This window comes from Hyposmocoma kahamanoa, unplaced genomic scaffold (genome assembly GCF_003589595.1).
Source record: "Hyposmocoma kahamanoa isolate Upper Pololo Valley unplaced genomic scaffold, ASM358959v1 86, whole genome shotgun sequence".
NCBI lineage: Eukaryota > Metazoa > Arthropoda > Insecta > Lepidoptera > Cosmopterigidae > Hyposmocoma > Hyposmocoma kahamanoa.
Window position 1 is genome coordinate 5,720,534 of NW_020654289.1, and position 26,611 is coordinate 5,747,144.

The 26,611-nt window shown below is 35.3% G+C and overlaps 1 protein-coding gene across 1 annotated transcript in view; it reads right to left on the minus strand.

Moving 5' to 3' along the window:
- LOC113234955 (A disintegrin and metalloproteinase with thrombospondin motifs 7) overlaps positions 1-26,611 on the minus strand; it is a 184,967-nt gene that overhangs the window by 39,143 nt on the left and 119,213 nt on the right. Inside the window, exons 5-7 of the mRNA XM_026470481.1 lie at positions 11,583-12,233; positions 11,153-11,335; positions 10,810-11,060 (exon numbers count right to left, since the gene is read on the minus strand). Of these exons, the coding sequence (XP_026326266.1) occupies positions 10,810-11,060; positions 11,153-11,335; positions 11,583-12,233 (1,085 nt within the window). The remainder of the gene's footprint in view (positions 1-10,809; positions 11,061-11,152; positions 11,336-11,582; positions 12,234-26,611) is intronic.

Genomic DNA, 26,611 nt, shown 5'->3' on the forward strand with positions numbered 1-26,611 from the left:
AATCTACCTATTTGCGAATGGGAGCTATAGTGAATGATATACGCGTCGCGAAATATACAGGGTTATTACGTTGTGGGCAAAGATAAGTGCACGGGCGTCTCAGGATTCGCAGGCGCAGACGGCGCGGCGTCGGCGCAGTCGCTACCGCGGATTAAGTTTGATTCAACTCACCGCCAGTTGTACTACTACATCACACGATCTCTTGAACGTCATATTATGTTGACATAATAAAGTATTTTGCAGTTTAAAGACTTGTATGATAGTTCGAGCTTCACTCTGAGATTTAATTAGTATATAACCCACTGTAATAAAACATGGAAGGTATAACGTAAAGGTTTGCAGTTTAACGAATCACAATAAAGCTGCTAAGGGCGCGTTCCCATTATGTCGTGGCGACAGATAGTCGTGCAGTTTAAGTGTCGTGGGTTGTATATTTAAATGAAGTTGTTGACACATAGAACAACACGAGAAACTGTCGTTCATGACTTCTTTGATGTTACGACGACAGACTGTCGTGACAATGGGAAGAGCTAGAACGACAATAGTCAGACGATAAATAAAACGTCATAATAAAAATTTTACGACAGATAATCACAGTTTGAAGCTGCGATTCTGAAGCTGCGATTCTGTAGTACAAACGACTAGGCGGCAACCGTGAACCGATAAATTGTCGTCACGATCTAGAGGGAACACCTAGACACGACAGTCCTTCAACGATAAAATAAACGTTCACGACACAGTCACGACAGAAAGTTGTAATATTAATAATAAATGATATAAATAATAAGATAAACGATTAATAAAACGTTACGACACAATGGGAACGCACCCTAACAGATTGACAGCATGTTTGCTATTAACGCGTGATGTCGTTATCAACTTCATGCAGTCGAGGTCTTGGATAACGATTTCATGCATGCATGAAGTTGATTACGACTTCACTCAACTGGTCGTCTATCTATTAGCAGTCTTAGGCTCAACTCACACTGGCGCAGAGTCGAAGCGTCGCGTCGCGTCTGCTTTTCAACTACGACGCCTGGCGACGCGCGTCGACGTGCGACGACTCTCGCATTAGTGCGTCCGGATCACAGTATGGTCGGGGTCGGACGCCTCATTACGCTCAAGTAACGCGCGGCGTTGCCGTTCGACTATAGTCAAGCGTCGGACGCGAGTCGACCCGCGACTCCATATTTGCATAACACAAATTCGTACCTTAATAATGGGACAATAGAGATAAATATGCTATAGGCAAAAAACATGACGCGTCGCGATGCTTCGACTCACTGTGAGTTGCGCTGCGCCAGTGTGAGTTGAGCCTTAGGTGTGCGAAAATTGTGTAGGTAGCTACCAGTTTTAATAATATAAGGTTGAACATATTTGAAATTATTTATTTGTACCGTCTGGCATTTAATTAGCCACGTCGTCGCAACGCGGCTAAGATTAGCAATCGAAGCCGGAAACAGATAAGCGCGGCGTGGCGATGCCGCCAAGCCGTCTCGGGTGTCGGCGAAGCGGTTCGAAGCGTCGGCTAAACTATATCGGCGTGTCGGCGAAATAATCGGCCTTATTACACTTAACGAGCCCTTTGTTTTACCGCCACTGAGAAACTAGATCGGCTTAAGAGCAGAGAGAGTAGTGTCACAAGACTATAGTGCAAACAAAAGTGAACTTAGATTAAGTGCATTATTGGACCAACAGCGTTACAACTATGCGGAGCAATTTAAAAGTAGTCTCATTTTCTTTTCCCAGAATCATTAATTTGATAGCGTTGCATTAGATGAGTGTAAATGCCTTTAGATTGAAAGATTATCGCGAAAAGGAAACATTGAGACCAGTATCAATAATCTTTGAAAAAAAGCCGACAGCTGTTTAATTTACCAAGATTATTAATTGTTTATGAGAGAGATAAATATCGAACAGTTTTGGACTGTCTGGAGATGGAGCGATTATTTGGAAGAGCTGACTTGGCCGTGAACGATATTTTGATAAGAAAACATAAATACTCAAATAAAATCGCATGGTGATTAATAAAAAAAACATGCACTAAAAGAGGCTCGACCTTACAAGCTTGCGCGGTATGTTTTCGGTAATAGGTCTTGTTCGTACGCATGTTTACATTATTGATGATTGCGATTTTTAAGTACAAAGTGAGCCGCCGCGGGCTGTGGCGTCTTTCACCGTTACACGCGGCCAACGTCTCAAGCGCCAGAAGGTTCTTTTGACAACTTTCGGGTGAATGATCAATGATAACATATTTTGTACTCATCTCTTAAATGTTCTTCCATAAAATTTTAAGACTGTTAATGCATTGATACGTGGTTTAATCTAAACAGGTATCCGTTCATAATAATGCCGCGATATTCCTGTGCACCGCTCGCTCCTAAAGCGGTTATTTTATTAAAAACTTGGTCAGTAAATAAATCTTTCTTAAAGTGAACAGCAATTTCGAACATACTAAATATAAAAGATATCATTTAACGGCAATGTAAAATCAAATATAAAGTTTATCATCTTTACTAGCGATGCGCAACTTTGAATGTTACTAACACCTTACTAATCATTCGAATGGGCAAAGCATTCATCTAAGTCGAATAAAATTACCGATACTCATCGAGTATGCAACCAGAAATAGAGACGGAACGTCATTTAATTTGTGTGAAATCTATTCTGCCAAATCATTACTGTGACAACTGTGCTCCGATTGGCCAGCCCGATTTCGAAACAATTGACAGGTATCGTCAGTTTTTTCATTTCAATTCGATTTAATATATATATGATAACTTGAGCTTTGCTATAATGTCGAAAATTACATATTTAATTACTGATGAAATGTGATTCCATTTGTTTTGTAATTAGATGTTTTGCTGTTTTTCTTACACCACCGAATGGAACAGCTCCCCATTGAACAGAGATATTATCTTTGTTACAATAAATACAGAATATTTTTGGAATATACGGAGACGTACACACGGGTCAGTTATTGGCGCTGTATTATTTCAGCTTTCTAATTTGTGATTTCAGCGCAAACGAGAGTTGATATTTAAAAGTGATATGAAGCTCATTTACCTGATGAGTTGCCAGGGTTGGGTGGCCCTTCTTTCGTCTCTATTTCTGGTTATATACTCGATGCCGATACTGAATGTCCCTGCTAGTCAGGCGGATCCACGAGTCGAATGATTATTATGTCGGAACTACTCGGATCGTCACCAGATCATTCACCACGTCTATATAAAAATATCCGTCACATTTACGGTATTTACCATACGCCAGAGAGGGCTAGGTGATCACGGGTGTCGTTTTGCTCTATGGAATCTATGAATTAGTAATGAATGATCATTCAGAACATTCGAATACAAAATTACTAATTTGTCATTCGAATGACAGGATTAGTAATAACGAGTCGAATATCGAAATCATTCGTAATCGCGCATCGCTAATATTTACCGTACATTGAACGAGGATGAACCGGTATTCGAATTACTGAAAATTGACGTGCGATACATGATACGTGTACGAGATTAAATTATGTGATTATTGCGGGTTTCACACACTGCAAACAGACGTTTGGAAGTTCCCAATCAGCATTGAGCTCGAAACTACAGCCCAAGACCTTTCATTGTGAGAGGAGCCCAGCAGTGCCCAGTCATGGGGCTATATATTTTTTATAATATCAAGTGACGGGACTAGCAAGTCGTGCAAGCAAGCGCTAGCAAGCGTTATAGGTAAGCGAAACGCTTACCCATAACAGTTTCAGAGCTTTAAATCGCAATGATCTTAAGAGCATCGCCACTGCGCCCGTCACCCTGAGACATAAGTGACAAGTCCTATGTGCCTGTAATTTCACCAGCAACTTCCAAATAGGAACGCAGTTATGTTCACATTACTGGTGGCAGCACTTATTACTTTACTGTACTTTTACCTGGACGAATTCTTTCATAAGGAGCTCTACTGTTACTAAAATATGTAGGCTAACTAATTATTACAGTTTATTTTTAGCTATAATTACCACAAAGAAGAAACGCCGCGTTCTTCTAAATCTACAATATAATTTCATCACGGCTTTTAATACTTCTCGAATCTAATGCCTTCCGCTGTATTATCTGATTTATTACAAAGAGTTACTTAAATGTTTCTTAAGCACGATGGACCACACCTAAAGCTATGCAATTGTGTCAAGATTATTTATTGTAAATTGTACATTTATATAATTTGCAGTTTGAAAAGTGACAGTTTCTTCTTGACGAGTGTACGACTAGTTATACCCAAATTTGGTCGGTTGCGTGTGTATATATTACGAAATGCAGAATTTCTCTGACTGAACTTATAAGCTGGTGTTCAGTTCAAGACTCACGTCATACTGGCTATAACTAATGTTATGTTATAACAATGAGAGCACTGAGTGAGCACTTCTTTTACTCTTAGTGAGGCTTACAACTTCTGAGGCTTTTCTTTTTTTTATGTTTTATTATAATAAATTAGGTAATTGTACACCCAGATTCTTTATTATATTTTTATTTGTGAGTATCTTCAATTGGCTCTCAGATGTTAACTATTATTATTTATTATTATATATATATTAGGATTTTCTTTTAAATATTTGACTAAACAATCAATTAGACGGCAATAGTCAACGTTTTGTTGGTCAGTAAAAGTATGAGTTTACACTTAAAAATTCAAGAGATATTTTTCTAAATACAAAGATCTAACAAACACATTGAAAAATTCCTTAAATTCAACTGAACTCGAACCAGCTACTGTTGCCAAAACGTATCTGATATTATATTAAATTGATATGAATGTCAATAATAATAATAACAAAATGGAGTATTTTCATTAAAAATAGTATTGTTGTAAAATATCATGATATTCAATAAAAAAAAAAAGTGAATTCAAGAGGTACTTAAAATGTTTCGCCTTTGATTGATATTTGAAGTTATCAAAAGTTATGGACTCATAATTCTGATATATGACAGATATTAATAAAACTCAAATCGTCGATATATCAAATTGTCAAAGTTAAAAATGGTGTAACCCAAAAAAAGTCTAATTAAAACCCACGAGTAGTACCAAATTGGTTTCGACCAGACGACGATATGTGTGTATAAAAAACTGAACCAATTGCTTGTAAAAACGATAAGATGAAACGATACAAATCAGAGGCGTCTGGTTTCACTCAAGTCTCTGCCTAACTTGCAGTAGATTTGTTGAAACCGCTCAGTTAACGCAACGTTGAGAGCTTTGCATTACATACTACAGTGTAATAGAAACATTTGAAATACTATAAACACACGTCTGAGCAATAATAAATCTGATACTAATAAGTGCGGTGGCCTTGGGATTTTCCAACATAATAATTAAAGGTAAGCAAGCATGCTGTGAACAGACCTTTATAATTATTAGGTGTCTACATAAACGGTCTAATAAATTAAGTTTTAATTTTAGATGTATCTGAGAAACGCATTTCCAAAAGGATAAGTTTACAGTTAACATTCTTACAATTTTATCGCGTAATATAGTAACATTTTCGTGTAAAATAGTTATAAAACTGTAAATAAATAAATAATAGTTAGTTAGCTTATTGCATAGTCCCACAGCCAGTCATAGGCCTCCTCTTACAATGAGAGGGCTTGCGCTGTAGCTTCTACATGTATTCAATGGCCACTGACAACTTCACACACATCATAAAATTATTCGCATTTGATCTCATAAAACCGCTCCCCTGGTGGATTCGTTTAATTTTTATTATTTTATATTCCCAACGGTTCCCCTACGCAGCGGGTCAAGAATAAACATTCATATTTTATTCGTGCGTGATGCCCTGGTTTTATCAAGGTTATTTTTGGTAGGTACTATGGGACAGTCAATAAGAAAAACCTTTAAAAGCTCAAAGAGATGACAAAAATTTGCAAATTATGCGTATTAATTAATATAAGTAATTTACAGTTAACAAACCCATTAACAAAACGACGATTAATAGCATATAATGGCAATAGCAATCGATAAATGGCACAAATACGTCACTGGCCAACTTTTGACTAGGAATATCACAGTTAGTCACTGTTTAGACAAACTTATATTTTTAAGTATTACTTAAGACTGAGTTTTTGTTACTGTGATTTGCAATATGGCAACGTTAATGACCTGTCACAAAAAAATTTGATGGTCTGCGATAATTATAATATTTGACCACAATTGCTCCATGATTGATTTTAAAATTTCTTTTCTCTTGACTGTACTTACTTTACAAATACAATGAGGGGATCTGTTGGGAGTTCAAAAATGTAGAGTGGATCAGTTGGGATTTAAAATTGGCGGTGGATCAGTTGCAGGGGATCATTTGGGAATAATCCATTAAATTGCTTTACAGAATTGAAATTTCAAATTGAAATTCCGCACATAAATTCCGGAAAATCAGAGGTGCAAGCCCGGAATAAAATGGCCATACAGATGTTTCTCCCGGCCTGAGAATAGAACCCGGCACCTCTGCGTGGTAGTCCAGGATGGCAACCGTTCGGCCACAGAGGCAGTTACATATTTCTTTGTATATATTTATTTATTTATTATAAATCAATAGGAGAGCTCCGTTTAGCTGTTTAGATTGTTTTTGGCTTATAATAGTTTTGAATAATTATTCTCAACGATATTTGCTCAAACTAATCTGAGAATATTTTAACAAATAACTATTTATATGGAGAAATCATTATTGTTTCTTATTTAGGGGACTCTGCCTTACGAATGACTTAGTGCATCATCATTCATCAATTTAACAATTTCAAGTTATTTACTTATCTATGAAATGAAGATATTTTCAAATTTAATTTGAATTTAAGTACTTATACTTTACGATATAGAATTCAAATGTAATGAAAATAATGACAGACAAACATTAATAACAGAAATAAAAATAAAGTGGCTAGTGGAGCCACGTATACGTTTTTATTAAAAGATTTCTTAGTAGTAGTAGTAAAGCTCCTTGTGAAAGGGTTCGTCCAGGGAAGTACTGCCACCTTATCTATTTCTGCCGCCAAGCAAGCGTCATTAGATAATATAAAAAAAAAATCCTGTTGATATTCAAAATTTGCCATTCAGTGGGTTTAAAACTATAGTAAAAAAATATATATATTAAAGATTTTTTTATTATCTGGTTTCTGGGTATTTAGAGGACAAAAATTCGTGGTAGTGACCCGTTTAGCTCCTCAAGTTGTTTCGATAGTTTCTTGCTCATTCTTTCCTGGGGAATCTGCTTTACGAATGAGCAGTAGAGTTTAATCAATATGACGATTACAAGTGTAATTTGCTTACCTATGAAATAAAGAATATTCGACTTTGCCTTTGAAAATAATATACATGTAATTCAAGCGCGAGATAAAAGACGAGATTGTCACGTTTCCCCACCTCTCAAAACAAGCTGACACTACCACTAATTACTCATAATGTCAACAATTTAATAACAATCCATCATTTACACAATTACTCAAGGTATCAATCACAATGTTGCCAAAACACATCAGCAACTCCGTTTACATCGTTATCGCCTTTTTATTAACCAATTTTATTTGCTCCTTGTTGTTTTATAATGTATCTTTTGCTTTAAGAAAAGTACGATAAAAACGAAAAATAGTCACAGGTCATCGAAATTTTGTGTGCAGTGTTTGCTGTCGGCAAACTGTCGGCGACTTCAAAGACATTAAGCACAAGGACCCTAGGTGTGTCCCTCATTACGCCGGCAATAGCCACAATCTTGTGTTATGTAATGTTGTATGACGTACTGATGTGTGAAATTGATTACATTGTAGCCCTATAAACAGAGAAGGTTTCTGTAAAGTAAGTATTTTCGAAACCTAGGAAAACACTACAATTTTGAAGTAACAATAAGCAATTAGATCCTTTTTAAATGTTAAGTGTATCGAAAATAGATATTCTCTTTTTTAAATTAATATTGTTTGATATACATAACCCAAGCATTGTTTTTTAACCCGTTTTCTAGCTTTATTTACTTCCTAATTACTATTTAGAATCCAGAAAAGTTTTTCGCCAGCCAGCACGGTCTTTCGCAACTTTTTGTAAAAGCGCTTCTTACAGACATTGTCGGATGTTTAAAACACAATGAGACATAAGACTACTGTGGCTTAATAAAGCGGCTTTTCGACAGAACAAAGGTACAACATTGAGCTGACCCGTTGGAGTGCTAAGAACTTAAGTATCTTTAAAGATAACACAAGCCTCTTAAACATCACCAAGATGAGTGTATCTTGAGTGTAGTTGTGATCAAATACATTTAACACTTGCCGAATATACAATTATAACGGTGTAGTAACAGCTCAGTTCTTCATTTCGGATTTGGGTTCGTCTATCGAGTATATAACCAGAAATAGAGATGAAATGTCATTTATTTTGTTTGAAAACTATTCATCACTACGGTGACAACTGCGCTCCGATTGGCCAGTCCGAATTCGAAACAATTGACGGGTGTCGTCAATTGTTTCACTTCAAATCGACCACTTCAATAGCATGGAACAAACAGCCCATTGTTAAAAAATATTATCTTTATTACAATAAATAATAAAAATAAAATAATAATATTTTCGGAATATACGGAGACGTACACACTGGTCAGTTGTTGGCGTTGTGCCGTTTCAGTTTTCTAATTTGTGATTCTCGATGGGTTCGTGTTTTAAAATGTATAATTAGGTTTTTTATGACATCAAGTGACGGGACGAACAAGTAGTGCTCTTGGTGGTAAGCAACATGCCTGTCCATAAAGCCAGCCTTTAAATCACAAAGGTTTCAGGGAGGGTCGCTGCCACTGCACTCGTCACCCAGAGACATAAGTTGACAAGTCCCATGTGCCTGTAATTTCACCACCACTCTTACCCTGCTCACATTACTGCGGCAGAAATAGGTAAGGTGGCAATACTTCCTTGAACGAACTAGTCCACAAGCTCTACTACTGCTAGGTATTAAATATAAACTATTAATGTAAGTAAACATAATTTTGGTGAAATTATGAAGTGTAAAATGAATTAGAGTACTAACCATTACACATGTTATAAACAAAATGAAGCATGTAATTAATTATGGAAGCCTTGGCCGCTCTACACCGATCTATGATGTCTGCAAAGCTTCGTCGTCAGACACAGTGCCGCCGCTGAGAGGCGAATGTTCTGGTCAATGTCAACGAAACAAAGGAGCGATTAAACATGTGCAACTAACGCACAGACACTGAAATTTTGCAGCGGATTATCAATTCACTATTTATTTATTTACGTGACCTTTAAATGAAATATGTTTGGCAATCTAATATTAAATTGCCCAAGCGTTATTTATACTTTAGTGTTAAGCCTTGTAATAGTAAAGTATTTTTTTTCTTTTTTGTGGTATCAAGTGATGGGACGAACTAGTTCATAACAGGTGCAGTACGCTCGGAGCTTAATATCGTAAAGTTCTGAGGGGCACTGCCACTGCGCCCACCACCTTGAGACAAAAGATAAAAATCCCATGTGCCTGTATTTTCATCAAATTTTAACAGCATATTAAGTTAGTGTTAGAAATAATGGAAATTAACCAGTAAGCGTAAAAAGTTCACAACTACTGTCTGATTAAATTAATATGAATAAGTCAGAGAATTGAGTAACATTAAATAAACATAGGAGAAGACTAAACATGCAAAATTTACGTAATGCGAACTGGTTTTTAACACGCGGAGCATGGTGTATATCTGCTGAAGCATTATTTCATTTTGCAGGAGGAAAATATACATCCACGCAACATATGCCCCATAATTGATTACGAAAGATTAAAGGCGTTATTGTATTGAAAACAGAAAGGTGCTAAAAATTTGAGAAAGCACATGGAATGAATCTGTGACACGAGTTTTTGTAATCAATGACTCAGTCTAAGAATCGAAAAGAATATAAGTTCATTAAAGGATTTGGTCTTGGTGATGAAATTGGAAGTGTATAATACGTTTAATTAATATTATTATTATTATTGTGTATTTATCGCGCTGTTTATAATATTATGATGATTTCAATGTGTTCTACGGCGAGATGCATAGAGGTTTATTTTGATTATATTCATTAAGCGACATCAACAGCTTGACAGCTTCAGCGTAATTTGGGCGACTCTAGTAGGAGCTAGGTGAACAGTACAAACTTGGATCAAATGTGAAAGTGTTCTATTTCGGTCCGAGTTACTCATCCCAATTTTCTGAACAGAAGCTTCCATTGACCTTGTCTCGATGGTTGCAAAAATTATGTGTATAGATAACTCTCCACACTAGACTAATGTACCAAACATTAGCTACACCAGACGCACGCAGAACTAGCTAAAGAAGTGAATTTTATTTATCAAGTGGATGTTATTTATCATTTACGCTTCCTATCCTTTATACAATAACTTTTCTAATTGTCAACGCAAAAATAGCCAGGATTTTTGGCCTCTTAGTTTAACTGGACCTTGACCAAAGAGGCAACGTTTCGACGGACAAAAGTATCGACTATTTTCGGTTTTTTTAGAACATGTCTGCCTTTGTTGCTTGCCTGTCAAGTATCACAGCTGACTTTGATGGCACAATGTCAAGACGAAGATCTACTTGTATATTTTGTTTTGAAAAATTTTACAATCTGTTTAAAATAAAATCTGTATGCATGCTTCATAAAAATAGTTAAGATCGATGCGTGCCAAGAGATGAAGAGCCTCATTATTAAAACACCTTGACAATTAAACGTGCGATTAGGATTTTTGACGTACATGTGAATATGGCTCGGTGTCATAAATTTGTAAAAGTAGGAAAAAGCTTGTTCATACCTACAAGGAGTGTCGTGCTGGCTGCAGATGTCTTGTCTCGTCACTAGAATAGCTACATCGTGATGGTGAGGGTTTTCGTCGTTGTCAGGGTTCATACTTTGCTGCCACCTGCAGAAAGAGGTGAGGGTCTCGTCGGCACTTGAAGACACTTTCAGGTTAGAAGCTGATTCCATCTCTTCCACTAGAATAATCTTCACTACGACTACTTTGATGTAGTTACCGATTGATGGGTCCATGTAAAGTGATGATACCTTGAGAACAGTAAAAAAACTTTGTCATGTATTGAGCCACAACTGACGTATCGATACTAAAAACATAAATGGGTAAATATTGAGAGATATACCATGTTCATGATAGTGAGAAGATAAGTCTCCAAATTGCCCTGGTTATGAAAGTCAGTCATGGAGCGGTCGGCCACTAGCAGAACTTCAACATGTCGAGGCTTGCTCACAGACCGCTTTGACCGTCTCATTTCGAAGCCGCCGCGATTAGATAGGTGATACTGATTAGGGTTTCGATAATGATTCTGGAAATAAATAATTTACAATACAATACAACACAAAAATTATTTATTGTACGCCAAAAAATAATAGAAAAAAAATCATGATTTAGTTCCTATTCTATGTACCCTTATGGGTTAAGGAGGTTGATCTCAGTTCTTATACTGTCTGATAGCTGTAATTGGTCAAGAACCATACGTTCATATGTCCCGCAACTTATGGCAGGGCCGCGCTTATAGCGGTCTATTTAGAAGTTTACCTAATATTACTTACTTTATCAATTTTGTTTCTTCTATCGATTCTGTTTTCTACTGGACCGTTCAACTTATTTTGTGTTCTCCACTGATATGGTGGTTGTTTTGTTGCACAGTTCCTCTTCCTCCTCTTCTTTCCTCGGCTTTTCTTTCTATTTCTAATTCTGCTCGGTTTTTGTTCGCTACTTGCTTTTCGATTTATGTTCCTCGATTGAATCAATTGTTCGTAAGACTTGTTCGCTTCTGATTTTGCTTCCATAGAACTACTTGAGCTTTTCGATGCACTTGGATATGTATGTGCTCGTCTTTGTTCCATACGTAATTTCCATTGTTGTCTTCTAAAATCGGTAGGGTTGCGTCTTAGAGCTTCCAGTCGTCTCCGTCTATCTTCTAAGTATTGTCTCCTTTTTTTGTCTTTAGCCTCTTTGCTTTCTCTTAATCTCCGTACTTCATATTTTCTTTGTTCTTGTTCTTTGTATGTAGGATTAGTGTTGGTATTGTATGGTTTTCTAATGCTATTAACAGCTCTCTTCGCTCTGTGGTAAGCTGCTACCTTGTCCACAGCGGATCGCTTAAACATAACATGTGGTCGTCCACCAGCGTCGTCGATATCTAGTTGGTTGGATGGTTCAATCCAGTATTCTCCATATTCCGTTCGAAGCAGGCCTGCCTGTTGGAAGAAATAATATTATTTAGAAAGTGAAGACATAATAAATAGCTCTATTTGTAGGTATCTGGGTCTGTCTAACTTGGATGATTGGTTGCAATTATTCTGGATTTCTAAACTGACAGATATTTACGGTGGAAAGATATCTATCAAGTGGCGAACTCTCAGGCTTTCCATTTCAAGAGGTTGTTCGACCTGTCCATGATTTCCTGTGCTTTCAATGCCGTTAATTGGCATTTTGTTCAAAGATCAGGGCATGGTTTGGCTCACGTACCTAGTTTATTTCGTTCCAGCCACTAGATTCAAGGAAGTTTATTCACGAACGAAATGAAGGTTCTATTGAGAAATTTTGCAGATACGAGTACGTAACTATTTAAAAAATGTGTGTAATTTTGGTAAATTTTAAAATAATATATATTTTAAAAATCAATGAAGAAACCAATAAGCCATAAACCGTTTAATCTTTATCCATCGCATAGAAAATGAGGTCAATGAAACTTGTACGATACAACGTTTTTATAACTAATGGATAAAGAGGTTTGGCGCGTATTTGCGAAATAGAAACTTGTACGTCTGGTTTAATAAAGGTACTGCTATCCATCTACGATGTATCTTCAAACCAACGCTTTTTCACGTGTACTCGCAAATTGAGACTTAAATTTGCGAGGACATACGGAAACAGTGAAATCATTAAAAGTTTATCACACAACAAATAAATGTTTAGCAATGTAACAGAAGTTAGGGTAAGCTCTTTAACTAAAACTCTACAACTATTAACTTTTTAATTTACCCATTAAGTTATACTACTTTAACTTATCCAGCAATTTGGTAGCTGTGTTTATTTTGTGTTCTAAGGTTTTCGTGATTGTTACACATAGGAAATGAAACTATTATACGTACGAGTATATTTGTTGTTTTAAACAAACCGACGTTTCTGGCCCTTTACAGGTCCCATGGTCAACCGTGACTATGGGACCTGTAAAGGGCCCGAAACGTGGACTACCGTGACCATGGCACCTGTTTGAAAAAACAAATATACGCGATTTAAATCCGGAAAAATAGTATCATTTCATAGCTGTGTTTATTGTTTTATCGTTTGTTAATGACATAGAAGCATTGTCCCTGTGTTTTGCAGTTAAAAAATTATATATATTGGCTAAATGATCTTGGTTTTCCAGTGTACAGTTTATTTCTTTATATAAGTAAATAAGTTGAAGACATAGTTAGCTTGCCAGAACTACATATATCTTGATGCTCAAGTTATAATACGCCACAGTTACCATGTAAAAAAAATTAGCGCTCCTGTTAACTTAGCCTTCGGCTGTACCCTCGTTCTAACTTTGAATGGCGGGTCGTCCATTCATCTCCGAACCGGTCTGACCACTCCGCAAGCGAGGACTTAGAGGTGTGGAAGGCTCGTGAATTTTTTGAGTGATAAATTGTTTCATTGATGCTGCGATTTAGAAAGTCATTGATAGTTCAATTTTTTTTATAAAAAATTTAAGTGCGCATTTGACCGCCATTTCACCTGATGGAAAGTGACAATGAGGTCGACGATGGAGCATGCATACTTAAAAAATCTAATACCTGCATCTATTGTTTTCAAATTATTTTACGTCATTTCTTTATAATTATTATTAGTCACTGCTAAGTGTTAAAATGTCCAAGTTAATTTGTTGGAGTGATTTGTGGTTCATAAAACAAAATTCTCCCTCAGTTTAAACGGGATTAGTAGCGGTTCCGCTTAAAATTTGTAGCGGTTATTTTATTATTATTAAAAAACACGATTTTCTAATTCTAAGGTGATCAGCTCTAGTGCTACCCGGCTAAAAGCTAGATGCGAAGCTAACTTGACTCGTGTGAACTCTAATGGTCGGCTATGTCAGATGCTATTGTCCGGATATCATTGTATCACCAAGATACTGCAAGACGACACAGAGCCAATCGCCTGTGAATATGTTTGTTTTGTCATTAAATATAATGTTGTACATACATCCAATCTATTTCCAAAATAAGACTAATATATTCCTGCAGGAAGAGAAACCCGTTTTTTACTTTTATTCATTTGGACAGGCATCAAAATTACAGATTTATATTTACATTTCTCACAAAAGTCGTTTTTAGTGTTTCGTCCATCTGCCACAGCATTTTTTTTGCTTTTAAGACAAATTGTAGTCTGAATAATCAATCACACTTTGAATGCGTGAGAATTGAAAGTGACGGGTCGTAAAATTGTTTTTAGCTGGCACGCGCTGCGTCTACACAAACAGCAAATCTATTCAGTTACGACTGATTAATGATCGTTAAGTTATAAATATCAAATCATAATAATATGCATTTTAAATGAGATACGAAGAAATAGACGAACAATATGTTGTGATTGGGTGTAAGATTGGGTTGAGTGTATGATATCACATCCACAAAAATCATAGTTACTCTTACATGGCGATGGAATGTTCGTACATCACAAAGGTCGATGTACTCTAACATACAGATTATCATCATCGGAGTATCATCTAGCCGGAGTACCGGTCGGGGCCGCGGCCTTGCGGGCGAAGGTCACGACAGTGTACAGAACTCATTATTGAGATTGTTCCGAGAGCAGATTGAACGCGAGTGGGTGTTGACAAGTGAATGTTGATTTTATGGGGAAAATTTGCTAACCTTGAGGTTACAATTTTAGAGAAACGCGGTACAACTAACCGTTTTCAAAAAAAGGAGGTGGGTGTCATTTAGACTGTATTTTTTTTTGTGTGTATGGTCGCGAATACTCCGACACTTGTCATCCGATTTCGATGATCCTTTTTTGTTTGAAAGGGGGTACCTTAATAGTTATCCCATTCAAATTCGAACCTTCACTTTTAAGGGTGGCCAATATGGGTATGAATCCGGGTTATTGGTGTTCGGGAATCTTTTCAGTATTGGTTTTGAATCGACGTCACGTTTATTTATTATTCTTTTTATATATTTTTTATATGTTTTTTATATATTTTTTATGTATTTTTTATATTTTTTATATAATTTTAAATCTATTTTATATATTTTTTCATTGACTTACAAATAAATGGACGACGGGTCTAATACAAAAACCACGAAAAAAAATGTCCCAAGTCAACCTATTTAAACGTAGGACATGTCAAGGAATATGAAATAGCTAAAACTATTTAAATTGTAACGTCATCGCAGTACTGTCTAATTTTGCTTGCTTCGCTGTCATCGACTGACTAAAGAACTGACAAACGAAGACTAAAGTGTGAATGACGCTCTGTATACGATTTTAACGCCCTATAAGTTCGGACACTTTTTAGCGCGGACCTGACGTCCATATAATTGTAAGTCAATGAATTTTTTACATATTTTTCATATATTTTTCATTTTTTATTCGTTTTTTACAGCTGACTTTTCTTTGTGAAATTTCTAAATATGTGGCTATTTAATTATTTTTTTGAGTGTTTGTGTACAACTCAATACATTGGATTTCACCCACTTTCCTACAGACTTCAATAAACCTTGGCAAATAGATGTAACTCCACTTGAGGTCGGATTTTTGTAAAAAATGTTATGACTGTGGAGAACATAGAACGTTCGAGTGGTATTCTCGATTATTCAATATCTCTCTGTCTCACTCTCTCTAACCGTATACGAAACGAAGCTATACGAGTATCTACCAATTTGGAGTACTGTAGTTTTAAGTTATTACTTAAAAACTATTTGAAAGAAAATGATCCTTGCTTGGAAAGGTAAAACGTCCAATGTATATTTTGCAAATATTACAGGAGAGCGATTTAAAGTAACTTTTTTTAGATTAAAAAAATCATAACTCCAATTTTATTTATTATATGGAAAAGCTGAAACCCTTTAGCTTTCCATATAACAAATAAAATTAAAGTATTTTTTTCTTCAAGAAAGTACTTTAAATCGTTCTGTAATATTTTCTTAATGCATGTTAGACGTCTTACTTTTCCAGCGTCAAATTGTACTCGAATGAACCTAGTTTTAAAGAAAGTTAACGTTTGCGTAAAATAAAATTATTGGACTTTAAAAAAAAACGGTCAAAGAACACTTTTACTAGCCCCCTGCTGCGTTGGGTTCAATGGCCAGCAGGTGGACAAAAAGCCGTAGAAAGTGAAGGTGGAGACGTGACCACTTGGTCACTTGAAACACGGTGAGTGTTTGTTGAGGAGGTGAAGTGCTCGGCGTCTTCCACTTACCTATGCTATTACATACCAATACTGATCAACGGATAAATAAAGAATTGCAATTTCCGATTTAACCAACTGCGTAACAGGTAATAATAATAATAATAATAATATATATATTATATTATATATATATTATATATATGCATTATTGAAATGGCTCTAATTTTGTTTCTAAAAAAATAAATTCTGAAATAAAGCCAGTGTCCCTCCCGCTCGACCCAAGCAAAATGAACCGTATTAGTACGACTCTTAGTCGAATTTTTGCTCGATATGTTTCGAACCAGTTCGTGGTCGGTAATCACGACCTTCCGCGTTGAGTGCTCGATATATATCGATATTCAAAAAATATCGATATATGCCCTCGATATATCGAATCAATCCGATATTATCGTATCATTCGGTATCGATTAGTACTATCTATATATTTTATCCGATACATGAAAAATCGTACAAAGTTGAAAGTACATAATTCAAAATTGTACTTCCAGAAATGAAACGCACTTCGAACGCTGATTCGCTGGTCATCCGTTAGTGTAACGTAGTGGACCACTACTAGTGGTTATATTCTCATTGGCTGGCCGCACACACACAATAATATAGACAACAATAATATTGTTGTGTTGGGAACATACATAAACTTGGATTGTCAATAATATCGTATGTGTGCGGCTGGCCAATAAGAATAAGAATAAGAAAAACATTTGATTATTGCGTCATAACTGGTGGTTTTATTTATTTACTTTTAGTTAAATTTCCTTCCTTTTGTCTTTTAGAATTATTTACGATATATCGAAAATATCGATGTTTTGTATCGATATGTCGCAATATATAGATACAAAATTTCGATATATTACATAGGGAAAAATATCGATATTTTTTTTACATCAACACCATTACTTCTGCGGCGATAACTCGACGAACAATGCGCGCCTGACAGCCCGTTTACTTGGTACGGGTGCGGGCTCAGGTGGCGGCGAGCAACTATATACCCTCGTTTGCTTCATTCTTATTAAACTCATATGCAGGTGTATGTCATCTGATATGTTATCGCCAGCTTGTCAACAAACAATTAGCTCGGCGTTTTTTATTTTCTATTACGTGAAGTTTACGCTCTTTCCTTTATAATTTTTATGTCATCTGGGATGTTCCGTCAAATTTTATCTTTAAAAAGTGCATATTTAGTTATGTTATAATCAATAAAAAAAAAAATCATACTTAACACAAATTTTGTTTGTTATATGGAAAAGCTGAAACTTCCTAGTGTTCCATATAACAAATAGAATTGTAGAGTTATGATTTTTTTCTTTATAAAATACTTTAAATTGCTCTCCTGATTCTTTTAAATGCACGTATGACGTTTTACCTTTCCAGTGTCGAATATTAGTTTTATTAACTAATATGTGAAATTAACGCTGTGTTAAGTAATTTTAGTGTTTTACGAGAGTTTTTCGTGAAATAATATCTTTAAAAAGTGCATTATTAATGCAATTTCAAACAATTATATTTAAATTTTTTTTCCATTGGTATTCATTCTACCTACAAAAATTACAATATATTTATAGGTACATTGATTGAATCGTTCAATCAAATATTTGGCACACAATTAAGAAAATACCTAACATACCTTTATCGAGAAGGACTAAAGGTAAAGAATTTCATAATTACAAATTCTCACACTGGCTGAACATTAGCTTATATCCATTACCACGAAGTCCTTTTTGGGCGCATCACATAAATATGCATCCTCAGTCCATTAATCACTTCAATGGCCGCCTGCAGTTTTTAATAACATTTTAAATTTAACCGTAGCCAGCCGGGACGCGAAGCAAAAAAAACTGAAAATTTAGTAGAACAGCTAAAATAAACCTCGTAGGAATAAACCACGTAAGATATAAGTATCTTCATTATATTTTATGTTGAACGGGAACTGATGACAAATATTCTATGACCACTTGATCTTCTATGATACTTTAACACCTCGTGTAAATTGGGTCATTTCAATCATTACCACATTCTTGACAGATATCGAAGTAAATTTAAAAAACAAATTTAAAAGTAAGTATAATTAATATTGACGACTTCTGTGGTAGTCATAGAGAATTTTTCCAAATTTATGTACGATATTTTATTTTAATATTAAAATTTACCATGAGCTATTCGGCAAAAACATCGTGACGAAACCTGTACGTCGAACAAGGTTCACAAACCTTGGACAACGTGTGAAGTTTCCAACCCGCATTGGGCCAGTGTAGCGAGCTATGACCCAAAAAACTCTCGCCCGAGAGGTGACCCATGCACATCAGTGGGACATATAAATGGGTTGATGTCGCTTCTGAGTTCCCGGTCCATTTTAGTCCCTGTTTCCGATTTCCATATCACAAGTGCTTTACTTATTTACTTTGGAATCAGAACAACGTATTATAAAACTATAATTCTTTTGCTTTTTTATGTATGTCCTATTATTGTCAAATTTCTCTCCTGATCCTTTTTTTTTCCACAAAGTATGAAATAATTGTTTATTTCAAACGAGAAATTTAACGAACGAGCAACTATCTTCTCGTTGGCACAAACGTAAATCGCGAAAACCAAGAATAGAATAAAAATTCCTTGACGTCATAGAAGTCGTTTTAAATGGTTAAATTACCTATTTAAAGTAATCATATAACCGGTCCGTATTTAGCATAAGTGGTAGTGGACTTCCAACTGTTAAATTGAGGATAAAATAGAAGTATGTAGAAGCAATAACATAACGTTTAATGAATTTATTCTTTTTAAAACTGACGTGACTCATTAAGATACTAAAAGAACTGCGACAGGTGCGTTGAATATTATTCAAATTATTTAAGATACTTAAAGAGTTTGGAAATTAAGTTATATGTTAAATTTGAAGTTGTTACTTTTGGAGCAAGTTTTTGTTGACTGTTTTATTTGTTTTGAAAACCATATTTACTCTGAATTAAATGTATTTTTATCATTACAAAACGAATACCTTTTCGTAATTAGAGCAAAACAAAGTCTTAGTAACTAGCAGTAGAGCTCCTTGTGAAAGAATTAGTTTATTTCGAATTTTGCTTAATGTTGCATTATATAATTAGGTGCGGTATTGTATAAAGAATGTAGTAAGTCCACGATTCTGGTAAGTACACTACACTACTTATAAGTAGGATTTTTTTCCTATTGAGTTGTAGCGAAGCTTGTTGTGAAAAGTGTGCGATGGAATTGCATTATTCAATTCCGCCTTCCCCTTTCCATCAATGGGGGACTAGACGTAGGCTGGGGTTCTACCCCTATGTTGTGGATATTCCACGGATTCGCACGAAGCATTTAGCTTTTACATTTATATGGCGAACGGCTAAGGAATTCTCTGCCTGCAGACTTATTCTTCGAACGTTATGACTTGAGCCTTTTCAAGGCGAGAGTGAATAGGCATTATTTAGGTGTGTATGTCATATCGTCGACCTCACCGTCACTTTCTATCAGATGAGACGGTGGTCAAATGCGCATTTGTTTTGAATGAAAAAAAAAAAAGAATTTGTCCAGGGAAGTATTGCTAACAAACTTATGTCTGTCACCATGCAGATTGCTGCATGGTGACAGACATGTTAGCATTACTGCACTCCGTTTCTAAGGGTATGGGTTCTGGTGAAACAGGCACACGGAACCTATTGACTTTATGTATATTTATATCTAACTGCCTCCGTACCCGAAAAGTTACCATGCCGAACTGCCACGCATAGGTCCCAGGTTCGATTCGCGGGCCGGGAGAAATATTTGTATGGCCAACATTTATTTTTCTCGTGAGTTTGGGTGTCTTTTCTGGTTGTTTTTGTGTATATCCACGGCACTCGCGACATAGGGTTCCCCTAGTGCGGAGTTATGTTGAGTGTGTGCGTTATTATTAATATTATTTATGCCTTTTGCGATTTCACGTTCTGATTGACACTGTAACTGTTATCGATAGGCGTGTCGCTTGTTTTTTTATGGTGCGTCTTTTTTATGTTATGTGGTGGTCCTGTTTTTCAAAAAGGAGGACAAGAGCTTTCGGAAATACTACTTTTCCATCTCGCTCCTGTATGTAAGCTATTCACGACGATTATCACGAATCGTGTTGTACGCAAATACACATAAATGTTCGTCCCGTCACTTCGATATCATTAAAATATATATATATATAATATATAATATATAATTATATATATATATATATATGTATATATATATATATATATATATATATATATATATTATGACGATGCGACCGCGACCTCTTTCATCGTCATTCCACCTTTTTATCACCCTTTTCTCTGGTTCCTGGCCACTTACTTTTGAAATTTTAAAATAATTCTTTCTCTTCGTCATTCTTACTTTGCTTCGTTCCGTCGCTGTCGCCACTCTTTACAAAATTCTCGAAGCGAGAGAACGTGCTTTTCTGTAGTAAATTTATATTTTATTAAATGTCGAAATTTACTTATGTACATACATCGCTCACATTGTTGTGGAAAAGTTCAAAATGTCGAAGCTACCGTAAACAGTTCCAAATACGTCAAGAAATTTAATGATAAACCTCTACAAGGACATCATCATGGCTCTCAAGGTTACATTACAACTTACAGGACATGCACGGGCGGTGCCGGAAGCGCGTGACAACCATGTAGCTTAGTTTACAATTTAAATGGCAGTAGTTGTAGATATAATTTACGGGTTTACCTAAGTAATAGTTATGGATATGACGAAACTTTAAAAGCTGTAATCCATAATTACCATTGTAATCTGCTACCTAATACAGTTTTCATAGTCATTAGGTACGTAAATGGTTTATTCCTTGTAGTTCCATGTACTCACTTCCATGTGGAACAATTGTAACCTTAACATGTGATAATAATGCCCATTAGTTTCATGTAATTTTATACTATTTTTACGACTGACTTCGCACATGGAACCAAATACTGTTGTAACTCAAAAATTGGTGGTCAAATACTGAAGGGATCTTATTGCGAATAATGTTATTATTTTTATTTATACAATATATTTATTTATCCATTTATTGGTGTCATTTAATAATTTTTTGAACTGTCAAAATGGTTTTTTCCACAATTTTGAATTTCGACAATATTTGGTGTCATATGGGCTCGTAATAAATAATATAAATATAAATAAATATATTCTTTTCTAACATCCAAGCGTCGGGGACTTTTATGTTTTACGAACACAAGCAAATTATTAGTCAGATATTCATAGTCTCTTTAATGCGATAAGAAGATAGTTGCAAAAACATTTTATTGTAATATTAACTCCAAGAATTCAGCAACTTGAGATATATTTATGAATGAAATAAATCAGTGAGTCAGGTATAACAAATGCACTTGACACTCGTTTTCACAAAGTCACAAATTCATTTAAGGGGTAATGTATACGCTTCTATAATAAGATTCCGGTTGATATTCAAAATTTGCCATTTACGAGGTTTAAAAATATAGCGAAACAAAAACTTTACACCAAAGATATATACGTATAGCTACTGGTAAAAATCCACGGTAGTGACCTATTTAGATTGTAAAGGTTGTATACAATACAAATAGACTCGTATATATTACTTATGTAGGAGTAAGTGAGCATTTGACCTCCATTTCGATGGAAAGTGACGATGAGGTCGATGATGGAGTGTGCACACCTACGTAATACATATTCACTCTCGCCTGGAATAGGTCCTAGTTATAGCATACAGGGAACAAATCTGCATGCTGGGAATTACACTCCTTTGCCGTATGCCATATAAATATAGTCATAACATAGGGGTAGAACCCTAGCTTACGTCTATTTTCCTGATGATAGAAAGAGGATGGCGGAATGATTCCATGCAATTCCACCACACACTTTACGTGATATAATATCCTGTAGAATACTTATATATGTATAACACATAATTTTTCAATTTTTTTTATTACAAGGCGCAATTATAACTGGGGACAAATATTAAATGCCTACATTAGAAGGCCTACTGTATTACTTTTTAAGTTATTTTTCTATATTGTTTGTGTCTATTACAGTGCCATAAATAAATAAAAAAATTAAGTAAAGCTACGTTTTTAAGTAGGTAGAGAGAGTTATTCAAAAATAGAAGGGCGTAACTGAACAGTCTAGTAACTCGAGATGAACATGTTAAAATGTTAATTTGATTAGGAGCGTTATAGGTATACCTATAATCATGAATACCTACTGTACGTTCTATTTGAATTTATGATTCATGATATAATCTTTGATAAAGTAGTCGTCTATTTACTCTACTAGTATTCAAAATATATCGTACATGAAAGTATGTATATACAGTCGTAACGCAAAGTTGTGGAGAAAATACGATATACAAGTTCAAAAAATTACAAAATTAAACCAATAGATCTATATTCTCGTTTATGAATGGATAACTTCTTCTTCTTATATTACTTGATATAACGGAGAGAGCCGCTTTTTGACTTTGAGGAGTTCCGTTAGGGGTATCGTCTGGTTTTTGGCATTGTGCTGAGTGGATTGACCGGCTAGACACTGCGTTACTGAGTGTTTTCCGTATCAGGGTGCGCCAGACGTTAGGAGTCGATACTATAATACCTCAGCTCGAATTAAAATTTCCGTTCCCGTACTAAACGGTTAATTTTGCTTGGGTCGGGCGGCAGGGGCGAAAAACGACATTAAAGCTATTTGAAAAATGTATATCGTATACTATACGTGTCCTGTTTAGTTCAGTTGATATAAAAAAAAATGATATATATAAAATACCTATTGAGCGGTTTTCTTGTAAAATTTGGAGGTACGTTAGTGTTTTTTTATTTTGAAAATTTTTAGGAACAGTGTTTTCACACCTTATACTAAATAATGATTGATTCACTTTCACTGTTATGCTGAATCAGCTAAAGCCATTTGAGGTCGTGTCGACTCTTATAAGCGGGACAGAACGTCGCTCGGGGAAGCTCCTCTGCACCCCTTGAGTGCTAGCTGTTGCCGGGGTGCGAAGAAATGGATAAGTAAATGTCATGTGTAAATAAAAATAATCACACTATTCGCAATAAAATATGTTCAGTGCTTTTTTTTTAACTTTCAAAACGTTGTTCTCAATACCACAAATTTTTGAGTTACAACAGTATTTGAATTCGAGTGCCATTATAGTGCTCGCTTAGTTAGTTATACTTTTAGTCACAAAGTCGTGTAGCAGTGGCGATGGAGTGTATATCTCAGGAAGGTACGACGACGTAGAAGGCACGCAGTAAATGTTGCAATGCAAAATATTTTCTATTGAATAGCGACTACTAAGTTGGTGAATAAACTTTGTAGAATTTGTCAGGATTGTGGTATTTTGACCCTTTCGTCGTGTAGTAAAAAATGGAAGTAATTTAATTTGCTACTCCTTGTAATCAGTGAAGGTTAAATCGTGCTAAATATTTGCGCTTGTGTGGATTTTTTTTATCATGCAGTAAATTTTCCCACCTTCCCTCTGCATAAAATTAATAAAATAAATAATGTATGTCAGACAATACCGTCGTGGTTTTCTACAAAGGGAAAAGTGATATTATATGATGATATTTCAGGGAGTATGTGTTAGATTTTAACGACTGTTTTAATACATTAAATTTTATAATAATATAATTTTATATATTAAATTTATTTAATACGTTCGTATTAAAATCCAATTTTGGTTTTAATGAAGGTTAAGGTTTAAAATTGAATTTAAAACAGGACGTAAATATTCTAAAACAGTCGTGAAAACCTAATATTCATCGCTGAAAATTTTTTTTAAATGTCACTTACGCCATTTCTAAAAAACTCCGACAATATGTGCCAGAGCAATGGAATTCCGGGGCACTTCCCAGAACACCCAGACCAGAACCAATTTAGAAAAGTTCCTTTCCCAAACTGGTCCCAGGAACCGAACTCGCGACCTCCGCAGCGCCCACAATGTAAACCGTTACCACTGAGCGTTAGCCACCGAGATAGCCGGGACTAAATAACATAAGCACAAACACCACCACCCAAAAATATACCCCACAAGTGTTTCGCGTCTCTACGAGGCAACCTCAGGGGTTATAGCAAATTAATTTACTTCCATTTTTATTAATTAAAACTCCTGCTTAGTAAAGCCTGAATCTATTAATTATTGTCGTATACTGTTGTATTAGCAAAATATGTTGTTTATGGGGAATGGAACTATTTTTTGGGACCGAAATCGCGTATATTTTTTTTTCAAACAAACCAACGTTTCAGGGCCTTTTACCAGTACTCACGGTTGTGGGTGACGGAGTTAAACTAAATAAAGAAAAAGTACAAATATCATTTCCTATTTGTAACAATCACGAAAACCTAAGAACTCGAAAATGTGTTGTTGTTTGTAAAGATCTGCATATAATATGTTTAAATTCTGTAACTTCATTTTTTTACATTCAATCAAGGTAATTAAAATTCATAGAACATTCCTATTTATAATGCGCCTTTCCATTTGCCTTAACCATAAAATTTAGTTTAGTGTATTTCCTATAACTTGTTATAAAAATAATTTACAACTCTGAAATTATATTGTTAGTATTAAAAACAAATGTTGTTTGAACGGCTGTGGCCAGCTAATGTGTAACGTTTGTACACGTATTTCCAAATTTAATACACATTCAGATCCATTACAGCATGAAAGAATTGATTGCCACTTAATAGAAAATATAATTACAATAATTAATTTTTCATTACAAACACATCCTCAGACGCAAACACACACATCACACTCACACACGCGTGACGTCCTATTTTATAATTAAATTAAGAATATTTATCTTGCAAAGAACACATAATGTTTTCTATAGTAATTTAAATATTATTAGTTGTGTAATTTCTTTGTTATTATTTTTAACTCCTATGAACTTACATTTTACCATTTATTCCTGTACTAAGCTGTGTGCCAAAAATGTCAGGTCCCCGGACATTATGTCTTAGATCTCTGCGATACAAGTATAGGTTAGTGCAGGGATAGCGACAAATCGCTGGCAAAATAGCATTATGAAACTGCATACCTACATACTATAGTGTAAATTCAAATGTAATTCTGTTTTTGGTAATAAATAAATGCAGAACTCCCTTGCCAAGACTCAAATACATTAAAATTCAATATCCAGGAGAAATAAAACAAAACCACGAGTAAAGAATGCCGTGTAACATATTATTTGAGGCCGCCGTGTAATCGACGTATGTTATTATTAATTATGACAGAGGTTTAATAACAAAATGATAAATTCAAGCCCCGCCCACGAAGTCCTGTCGGGGTATCGTAACGCTTATGAAATGTCGAGGAAAAAATCTTCTTTCGAGTTACCTTTAAAAATTAATTTTTCGTTTGTCATTTATTACGTCATCTGTTATTATTTGATATTTGATATCATATGCATAGCGGTGGTAACCTAGTGGAAGGACAATAGTCCTTACAAGTAACAACTTTTCAACAGAATTTCAAGAAGATTTGTCAATACTTAGTAGAAGTTCCTCTCGCTATCGGTGAAGGAAAATATCGTAACAAAACCTGCATGTCCAAGAAGGTTTCCAACCCTTGGAAAACAACAATTTCCGTCTGTGTGCGGGGAACTACGGTTTTAACCCTGTCTAGAGGAGACCTGAGCTTAGCAATGGGACGGCTTGGTATTTTTTTGTACTGGGAAGAATCGTCTAATCGAGCCTTCTTCTATTTTTCCACACGATGTTTTCCATCAACGTTAGAAACAGTTGTTGCTACTAAATATTAACAAATCTGCTTATCTTAGAAATTATAATTAAATAGGTACATGCCGCCGCCACTCTTCTTTTTTTAAGAACTGATTAAAATAGCTATTGAATAAATATTGAATAATTTATAATAATAACGCACTCTGTCATAGCCCCGCACAAGGGAAACACTGTATCGCGAGTACCATGGACACACACATAGACAACCACAAAGTTACACCCAAAGTCATGAGAGAAATAAATGTAGGCCATGTAAATATTTCTCCAGGCCTGGGAATCGAACTCTGGACCTCTACATGGCAGTTCAGTATGGTAACTAATCATCCACGGAGGCACTTGAATAATTGATTCCGAATTATTCCGATTAATTTACATATATTATTAAATCATTATAATTTTTCCCACCCACAAACTTATAATAATATGTACAAC